This window comes from Cynocephalus volans, chromosome 4 (genome assembly GCF_027409185.1).
Source record: "Cynocephalus volans isolate mCynVol1 chromosome 4, mCynVol1.pri, whole genome shotgun sequence".
In the NCBI taxonomy this organism is placed as follows: Eukaryota; Metazoa; Chordata; class Mammalia; order Dermoptera; family Cynocephalidae; genus Cynocephalus; species Cynocephalus volans.
In genome coordinates this window covers 151,471,230-151,481,969 of record NC_084463.1, presented here as the reverse complement: position 1 = coordinate 151,481,969, position 10,740 = coordinate 151,471,230, and the positions used below count along the sequence as shown (strand labels likewise).

Genomic DNA, 10,740 nt, shown 5'->3' with positions numbered 1-10,740 from the left:
AAAAATTAACCTCAGCATCCTTAACCCGACTGTTATCAAACTTTTGAGAGCAGGGAGTGGCTGATAAACCCCAACAAATTCAGAGCCCTGCTAGTCAAGTAGTTTATTGAGACAATATGGATGATTTATGATGCTCAAACTTTCTGGACATCACAGAAAAATTATTCTCTTTGGTCCTCAACAGCATAAAGTAAACCCATCACTTCACTGGATTCTTTGAATATTAGAAACACTATGTACCTTACTTGGGCATTCTACATGGTCCTTTATATCAGCTAACACAGAAATTAAAAAGCTTCCTTAGATACTTCCCAGCAAGACTCTTAATACTCAGGTAAGTAATAAGATCTTGCTGGGGATCTGGTCAATCTTTGTACTTAGTCACTTCTGCCCTTGTACAATGTGCTCCTGAATGAGGAAGCCATGGCAGGATGGAAGGTATTTATTCATTGGCTCAATTGCTAAGAGCTTCCACTATACATGGCTGATCCATGTACATCCACTGTTAAGTACCCAACATGCCAACAGCAGAAAATAATACTGTATATCTAATTTGACAATGTCCCATGGAAGGACCAGATGGGCCTCTAGTGTCAGGTTTATCATATTGGCCACATATAATATGGTTGTTTCTTTCTGTTGTTAATCATCAGTCATCTTCAATTAGGATACAAACAAGATTAATTTTTACCATTCAATTTGATGTGGATGGTTTGCCACTGTGGGCCCAATCTTCAACATTATTTTGTCCCTTCCTAAAATGAGTTAACCACTTGTAAACTGTTGTTTTCTTTGTGACATTGTTTCCATAATCTTTTCATAAAGCATCAATGATTTCACCATTCTTCAACCTGAGCCTCACCATAAATTTGATGTTTGTTCTTTTTCTAATTTTAGCAGAATTCATGTCTCTCTCACAGGGGGTCCTTCTAAACTGATGTCTTATCCTTCTTAACATCTCAAACTAGATCCTGTTCAGATATGTTACAATAAATTAGTATGAGCTTATTTTAGTGCAAAAAATGTTTCAAATCCATGCATAGTTTTTCTCATAATATGCATTAGCTGTAACGTTTTTGAGGACCTTTTGCACATATTTCAAAAAAATAAATAACTCATCAATTTTCATCTATACAGAAAAGGATTTGAGTTTATGACTCATACCTGTTATTTAATTTTTTGTTTCTTTTTTTTTTCTATCTATGGCCCATTTGAATCCTTAATGCCAGAAGAGTAGAAAAATACTAATACTCATATGAGGGAGATTATATTGAAATAATATTTCATAAAAAAATGCCTTAGGTCAGTGCCCATCTTTGATGATTTTACTATATATATTGTGGGATCATAGAGACACAAGGATAGCATGACCCATAGTTCTCAAAAGTTTGTTTCCTCACTTTTTCTTTAATCACAATAATCTACTATTTTAATATTTTTGTGCCTTCCTGTTTCCTCACATAGCAGGACAAAGCTCCTATAGCATGTTTTGAGTCTGTAATCTATATATTGAGAGGTTGTAATTAATATTTTTGAATGCACAACCTCCTGTCTTAGCAAGCGGGCACATTCACTTTGCAATAGCTATTCTATTAAAGAACATAGATTCCTCAGGGTCTAAAAGTCTAAATGTGAATTCTGAGTTCACCATTTAAGTTGAAAAACCTCAGACAATTTAGACTACCTGTGTATGTCTCAGTGTCCTCAACAGTTTGAAGGTTAAAAAAAAAATTCAGCTCTTCAATTTATTCTCACAAGAATCAAAAAAGACAGTGCATGAAACACTTTTGTTTTAGTGCAAGCCTTTTTAAAATGATAATTTTTAGATTTCTTATTCCTAATTTGAAAATGCTGGCCATTTAGGAAACTACACAATCAAAGTAAATATTTTAAAATTTCAGTTTAAAACTAAGAATTTTCTATGAAGCTATTAATATAGGAGAAAAAGATTTGTCACAATTTCTACTTAAAATCTGCTGATGATTTTGTAAGTGGGTTTTTGTCCTTTTTGAGAATAGTCACTTTTAACCAGACAAGTGTTTCAAACTGATTAATGAATTAGTCCACCTGTAAATATATATCACAGCAAAAGGTTTTCAAAAATGTGGAATTACATTTTAGTGACAAATAATTGGCAAACAATTTTTAGTGGCAAATAAATTCATGCAACCCTATGGGCACCAGATAAGCACAAATTCTAGAAATATCAATATGAAAAGTTAGGTGTTCAATATGCACAAATGTAGAATGCGTTGCAAAACAGAAATATGCATATTAAATTGAATCAAGTTTGTTGAAACAGGTTATAGCATAAAATTGTCAGAATGATTAAAATTAAACAGGGAGGAAGGAAAAAAGGAGGAAAAGAAGGATCAATCATAGTATCACCACACAATTAAATATTGTTAATATTTTGGCATACATGGTTTGAATAACTTTTCTGTGTGTATATGTAAACTCATATACATCTACTCTACATCTACCCATCTATATCTTTATATCACAGTTATCAAATTATCAGTTGCGGTGTGCAATAATTATCATTTATAAGTTGCTCCCTCAAGTTCATGTGACTTACAGTTAGCAGAATTAGGACTAGAATTCAAGTCTTCAGGCTCATAAAAGGAAAGGAAATGATATGCAAGTGCCTACCATGGACTATAACCCCTTTTTATGTTGCTTAATCCTCAAAATGCTCTGAATTGGGTAACAATATTCTCATTTAACCGATGAATAAACTGGCAAGAGCACACATAGTATATAATGTTATGTTTGGGATCGAACCACATACTTGGACTACAAGGCCTATATATGCTTTTCTCACTAGGTAACATTGCCTAATGGGTTCATAGTGCATAAGCTATTCATTAATAAATAATGACCAATTTAGGCATCTTTTTTTTCCCCAGCATAACTGCTACTGTCAAAAAGGTCTATGATATTTTAATTATTGTGAATATATTTGTTTAGAATATGATGTCCCCTCAAAATTGAGGACTCTATCCCCGAATTGCATTTTTTGGATAATTTTGAAAAAAATTTAATGAGGTTTCATACGCATAAGAAAAGAAGCTCACTTAAAGAGTTGGTCTCTAGAGACCAAACAAGACTTCCAGGACAGTAAAATCTCACGTTCAATCAGTGACACAGGTGAAGTAAGAATGTAATACTATTCTTTTTAATAAGGACAATTTGTTAAGTGTATAAATATGGAACAGTTTTATATTGTCATGTATTTTTTCAAGAAATTTAGAAATCAGGAAAAAAAGTAGACTATGTGTCTCATCTTTTCACTGAAATATTTTTAATGCAACCTTAAAATCCTAAACTAGGGATTGAGGGAGATTTACCTTAAAAAGTCGTAACTTTTGTCTATGCTCAGACTGCAACTACTTACATATCCTGATAATGATTTTGTTATGTATTGTCCATTTGACAAATGGGAAAATTACTATAGATTCTTAGGGGCCAGATAATTAATTATGTGGAAAAAATGAGAAAATGGCTACAAATTCTTACAGTTACTTTATACCTGAAGTCACATTCTAAGTGAAAATCTGTAGAATATTTTATTATACAGTGAACAGATAGGCATAGATCACATATGTGGGTATTCCAAGAAGTTCATGGAAAAATATAACTGAAAGACAATATGAATCTTTTCGTGAACTTTTTGAAGACTTCTTGTATAAAAAAAAAATAGGTGTTTTAATAATTTTTTAGTGAGAAAAAAACAGATCATAGGGAACAGTTTATTTTTATTTATTCAAATCACTTTCTTAATTTCTTGAACACAATAGCCTGGTTTTTACTGATGACAACTTTCTTCAGAGCCTCTTTAACCTCCTTGTTCCGGAGGCTGTAGATCATGGGGTTCAACATGGGAATGATCACTGTGTAGAAGACTGAGGCCATCTTATCTGTGTCCAGGGAATGGCTTGAGCTGGGCTGTAAGTACATAAAGATCAGGGTCCCGTAGAATATGGTGACTGCCAGCATGTGAGAGCCACATGTGGAGAAAGCCTTGTGTCTTCCCTCAGCTGAGCGCATCCTCAGGATGGCAGAAATAATGAACATGTAGGAGACAAAGACAATCAGAAGGGAGGAAATGAACATGACACCAGCACAGGCAAAGATCCATAGCTGTTTGGAGCGAGTGTCTGAGTCAGTTAGCCTGAGGAGTGGCATGTCATCACAATAGAAATGACTGATGATATTGGAGTGGCAATAGGAGAGGTGGAAGGTGAGGATTGCATGAAATAGTGCAACTAAGAAGCTATAACTATAGGGGGCAGCTACAAGCTGAATGCAAATTCCCGGGGACATTATGACCATATAGACGAGAGGGTTGCAAATGGCCACATACCTGTCATAGGCCATGGAAGCCAGTAGCAAGCACTCAGCTGTCATGAAGGCCAGGAAACAGCCTAACTGAGCAGCACATGCATTGAAAGAGATAGTATTTTGTTTGTACAAGAAATTTCCAAGCATTTTGGGTGTAATGACAGAAGAGTAACAGAAATCAACAAAAGCCAGATTGCTAAGGAAGAAGTACATTGGTGTATTGAGTCTTGCATCTGTTCTAATGACTATGATTAAACCCAGGTTTCCTACTACTGTGAAAAAGTAGATAAATAAGAAAACCACAAAGAGGGGCATCTTCAATTCCTGGTGATCTGTGAGGCCCGTGAGAATGAACTCTGTCACTTGGGTGCAATTTATCTGAGACATGTCTCTTCAGGGAGTCTGGATAAAGAGAGGAGAGTTTAATCAAGCTTAAAATTTCTATAATTTTTTATATCTTAATATTCTGAAAAGCAATTTTATTGTTAATATGAAAGTGCTAATTTAATATTAAAATAATTAGCACGCTTTGAGTCTGGGTATGAGTTGAAAAGCAAAAGGAGATGTTTTGTGGGAAACAATTATTTCTCTCCCCCCAAATTGATTGTTTTATATAGTTGAGTGCTACAGGAGTCAGTCGACACTGCTTCACTCTCTGTTTAAAGCTCTGGGCATTATAATACTTAAAATTTAACATTAATTTTTCATATATTTAAATCTATCATTTTATTGAAAAATGTTAACATTGAAATCATAAAGGAAAATAAATCTCCAGTGACATCAGATCTCTCATCCTACCTGTGCAACATAAGCTACATATTGCTGCCTTGCTGCCATGTACAGAATTCCTTATTGTTTTAATCTACATTTGTTACTTGCCACAAAGAGGTTATTATTGTTTTCTACACGGTCTTCATAATTGTGTTAAAAATGCAAATGATGAAAATTGGGTAACTTCGTGAAAGAAACAATAATACGCTTTGTAGGTGTTTGTTTACTTCATTTCTTATTGTATCCATTCTACAAATGAGGGCGAGAAGACTGTATTTTCAGTGTCTTCAGGTATTGAAGTTAAGTACCTGAAGTAACTTCAGGTACTGAGGTTAAGTATATGAAGGAAGCCCAGATGGCTGGAATTCAAACCTGTGTTTTTCTGACTTTTGAGCCCAGGCACCTCACTATTAACATTCTCCATATACAAAACTGACTCCATCATTGCATGATGTACACAGAAGTCAGTGCAATCACTTTTCAAATTTATTCACAGCTGGGTAGGCAGTGCTTATGGGTCAGGGTAAGACACCTCTGGGAACTGAACATAGAGGATACTGAGTAAGAAAAACAGAAAATCCTTAACTGATGGAAGCAAATATCTATAGTTAAAGTTTTACACTCAAAATATATCTTAAATTAAAGACAGAAGAGAATATCTTAATATTTAAGATATTTAACTTAATATTTTAGTTTCAAACATAATCTTAGCAAAGAATAAAATAACAGAAGGGAAATCTATAGCCTAATTGATATATTCTGTTCTGTCAGGTAACAGAAGAAGGTGTATATTATGATATATATATATCAGGAGAAGTTAGATATTTTTCATAAAATATGGACATGGAAATTAAAAAAACAAAAGTTTTAGAGTATGTATGCGTATATGTTTCTACCACTTTCTATAAAGAGGACAACCACTGGTAATATTGATCATTATTGCTGCTTCCCATTGCATGAGATAGGTAGGTTATCAAAGTTTTGAAAAGCTCAATTGCTGTTCCTACACACACACACACACACACACACACACACACACACACACACACTCAGTTTTGAAATAATTTAGCAACTGTTTAATTGGAAATTTGGTTTCCAAGTCCGGAGACATCAGGCAAGGCTACATTGTTTGGCAGCTATAAGAAATTCAGTATGAAACTTCATCTTATATCAAAGGTAGAGTATGCATTATATTTAAAAATATGTATGATCCTTTACAATATAGCTCAAAATATTTTACATTCAAGTTTTTTCACAACTGTCCTTCGGCCACAACCACACACAGTAGTCTAATTAAAATAATTGCTTTTCAGGGCCGACCCCCGTGGCGCACTCGGTAGAGTGCGGTGCTGGGAGCCCAGCGACGCTCCCGCGACGGGTTCGGATCCAATATAGGAGTGGCCGGTGCACTCACTGGCTGAGTGCCGGTCACGAAAAAGGCAAAAAAAAAAAAAAAAAAAATGATAATAATAATAACTGTTTTTCAGTCCTCAAGTACAATATACCCTTACGTGTTTCCCTGTTTTCTTTATATGCTTTCATTCCTATGCGTATCTCTTCCAGGTGAATGTTGAATGGAAAATTGGAGGAAAAACTCATATTTATCTTTTAAGGACTCCCTGATTTCTAATTCCCATCTTGTGTTACCACTTTTCAACTTTGTGTTCTGGAAGCATTTTATACATAACTCATTCAATCTCATCTCACATGTAAGGTAGCCACCTGTTTCTATGTCTTCTCTTGATAGATTGTAAACCCCACGGGTGGAATCCATGAATTTTTCACTTATTTCCTAATGTAACCTCTTCCAGACACTTGGTAATGAGGAATTAAAAATTAATTTTTGCAAAAGCATATCAATATTTATTCCCTTTGTTCATAATTAACGTTCTTTACTTATATCAAATACATCAAGTGTCATATTGATGACCTGGTTTTGATGTGCTCACTTTTCATCCCTGGTAAAATGACCAGCTTTTGCCAAAATGTGGAAAAAAAAGTGTAACATAAATTTCAAACTAGTCGATTAAGTGACTAACTTTTCCAAACAGTCTAATTGATTTTATCTTGGAGTAATCAAATCTTTTTTTGAAATATCAAACTAATAAGAAATATACTTTATATAATAGCATGTACATAAAAGGGTACTGAAAGTAGTTTGTGGAAAAATATCATTAAAAGATAATAAAAATTCTTCCATGAGCTTTTAGAAGTATCATCATATGATAAATAAAACTTGAGGAAATACTATTTAGCCTTGTTTCAGAAAATGTCAGCTAGAATGTTTTATTCTAAGGTCCATTATATTCTATTCCACTTCATTTTTAAAATGCTTACCTTGATCTTAATTTTGAAATATATTCTTTGAACTTACTTGGGTGGAGGGTGTTTCTATTTCTTCTCCAAGTGGGTTTGGGCAGCAACAAACTGTAGGGTTTTGTCAGTGACTCTGTCCCAAATGATCATACTTAGGAGTATGATGCAAGTAAAATCATTAGAAAATTATAATCTGTGCCCTGTAGGGATCCCAAACCAGGCTTGAGATCAATTAACATTATTCTGCGGTTTTAAGGAACTGTAGATCTATAGCTCTGCCTTTAGCATGACAGTATTGCCCTAATGTTCTTATTTTTGTAATGCTATATGTTTATTAAAAACTTGATTTATTAATTTAATAGTTTTATTTGTTAATGTTATTTATTTATAATTTTAATGCTACTTACTTATTTATCTGTTCTTATTTTAATTGTCCATATTGTTGTTGTTGCTGATACCTGGTGAAAAGCTTTTTCTTTGAAAGGAAGATAAGACTTACCTTGTGAAAATTCCTGGAGCATCTCTCAGAGAACTGATATCCAACTTCCAAGAACCTATTTCAGAGTGTTTTAAGACATAATGCTCTCTCTTTGGCTTACTCTTTGAAGTGCTCATGAGGTATTTGTTTTCTCTTCAAGGTTGTTGCCATCTGTAATTATTCAATTTCCTTGTTTTCTTATTTTACATTCTTTTCTTAGCCAATTTGTGGCTATAGCAAGGAAAGAACATTCTTTTAATACTTATTAGGAAACAATGCATCTGCTATAAACTGAATTGTATCTCCCCAAATTCACATATTGAAGCCTTAGCCCCCAATGTGATAGTATTTGGAGAGGTAATTGGGGTTAGATGAGGTCATGAGGATGGAGCCCTCATGATGGGATTAGAGCTCTTAGAAGAAGAGACACCAGAGCGCACTCTCTCTGTCTCCCACTTTCTCAGTCTCCAAACTCACAAGAAAAGGTCAAAGGATAATTTGTGAATAAGACCCTGAAGCACAGGCAACAAAAGAAGCAATAAACAAATGGGATTACATCAAACTAAAAAGTTTCTGCATAGCAAAAGAAATGACTAACAGAGTGAAAAGATAACCTGCAGAATGGGAGAAAATATTTGCAAACCATGCATCTGACAAAGGATTAATATACAGAATATCCAAGGAACTCAAACAATTTAACAGTAAAAAAGCAAATAACTCAATTAAGAAATGAGCAAATGAGCTGAATAACATTTCTCAAAGGAAGTTATAAAAATGGCTAACAGACACATGTAAAAATGCTCACTTCACTAAGCATCAGGGAAATGCAAATCCAAACCACATTGAGATATTGTCTTGCCTCAGTTAGACTGGCCATTATCAAAAAGACAGAGGATAACAAATGCTGGCACTATGCAGAGAAAGGGGAATCCTCCTACACTGTTGGTAAGAATGCCACAGTCTCCCAAAGTTCTTGCCTGACATTTATCAGTTTTACATAAATATGTTGTTCTTATTTTTTGTATGCCTTTGGTAAACTTCAAGAGGCTTGAAATTATTGAATTATTGGTTTCATCATTTTGAACACACACACACACACGCACATTTGGTTGGGGTAACATTTGTCAAACTTTTCGCTTTTAATTAGCCAAAAATTCTGTCTTTGTAAGTTTCATTGTTAATCATAAGTTAGAAAAACAGATACATATCAAATAATGGAACCCCCAAATGACACTATTTTACCATTAATTTAGTGATAACTGTGGGGGAAATATAATTGAAACAATAATCTCTCAACCCAGAATACATTTCCACAAAGATAAAAGAGCTTCTGATTCACTAGGTCTAGTGTGTGCCAAAGCATGTGAATTTCTAAAAAGTTCTAAGTTATCTTAATGCTGCCTACATGTATGATTAGAGTATAACAATCTGTGTCATCATGAAAGATCCTAATTAAGTGAGGGATCAAAAGTGATTCTAATATTATTGATTAGGAAAAATAGAAATGTGAGGGACTTCTGGAAGAGTGAAGTGAGGATTTCCATGAATCCATACTGTCATAAAATCAGTATAAACATTTGGAAAATTTTAAAACCAACTTTCGTAGAACTCTTGAAACCAAAGTTTAAAAAACAGTCTAAAGACTACTTAATCAAGCAAAACTGCTGAATCTTGGTAAAAATATCAGGGTTTATGTTGCATTTGATTACTTCCATTGAACGCTGTGTGGCTATACAACAATCATAAACAACATCATCTTGGCAACACTTTTAGTTGTGAAAACCAGAAATACCACAGTTATTGGAAGATACAGACCAGGTTAGGAGCTCCTCAGAAAGTCCTACTTACAAACAATTGGCACTATTGGATCTATCTTTCAATTTCCTGGAAATGTCCTATTTGTAGGTTATAGTGTTCATTTGACATGACTCAGAACTCACTCTACTCATACAGCTTCATTCTTGGGACATATGCTGAAAAAAAATGGCAATTGTCAAACTTCATATCTGCCTGAACTGTGATACCTGTTGTAAAAAAACAAGAATCTAGACAAAAACTAAAAATACAAAGATCTGAAAATAAGATGTCTGTAGGGACCTTTTAAAAGTTCTGTCATATGTTTAGGGATCTAGTGGGCCATGTCCAGGACTGGCTTAAGATGGCTCTGTTATGTCCACTGTGACTGACTTGAGGTTCTGCACAAGCAGGAAGTGAAGGCTTGGGCAGAGTTGTCAGCTGCCAGAGTATTGAAGGTATACCCTCTATCCTACCCCACATACAGTTACTCAGCAAGTGACAGAAGGCTTACCTCCTTGGTCTAAGGCTCTTGGAGAAATTTCTGACCAGTCATTAGATGATCATTTAGCTAACTGAGCAGAAAATCCCAGTGACCACACACTAGAGGAAATGCAGATTTTACAGAATTACTTCAGAAAAGTCACTAAGCAAGCAAATAGCAGCAACAAAAGCACAACAGTATAAAAGGATGAGAAAAAAGAAAAAAAACCTTGGTGTGTGTGAGTGTGTGTGTGTGTAAGTCCTGATTTCCTTATTCGCCACATTATATGATAAATAAAAGTCCAGCTTTCAATGAAAATTACAAGGTACACAAAGAAATGGAAAAGAAAGGTCACTGGAGAAGGAAAAAAGCAGTTGATAGAAACTATTGCTTAACTATTGCTAAGGGAGCTCAGCTGTTGGCATTACTAGACAAAGACTGTAAAATCCTTATTACAAATACATTAAAAGACAAAAAGAGACCATACATAAGAAGTTAAAGGAAAGCATAAAAACAATGTCTTACAAACTGAGAAAATAAAAAAAAAGCAATA

The 10,740-nt window shown here is 34.3% G+C and overlaps 1 protein-coding gene across 1 annotated transcript; it reads right to left on the bottom strand.

Annotated features, from left to right (window-relative positions):
• Positions 1–3,771: 3,771 nt before the first annotated feature.
• Positions 3,772–4,731, bottom strand: LOC134376395 (olfactory receptor 8U9-like). Its single transcript, XM_063094971.1, has one exon. The coding sequence runs from the start codon at positions 4,729–4,731 to the stop codon at positions 3,772–3,774; it is 960 nt and encodes a 319-aa protein (XP_062951041.1).
• Positions 4,732–10,740: the final 6,009 nt, after the last annotated feature.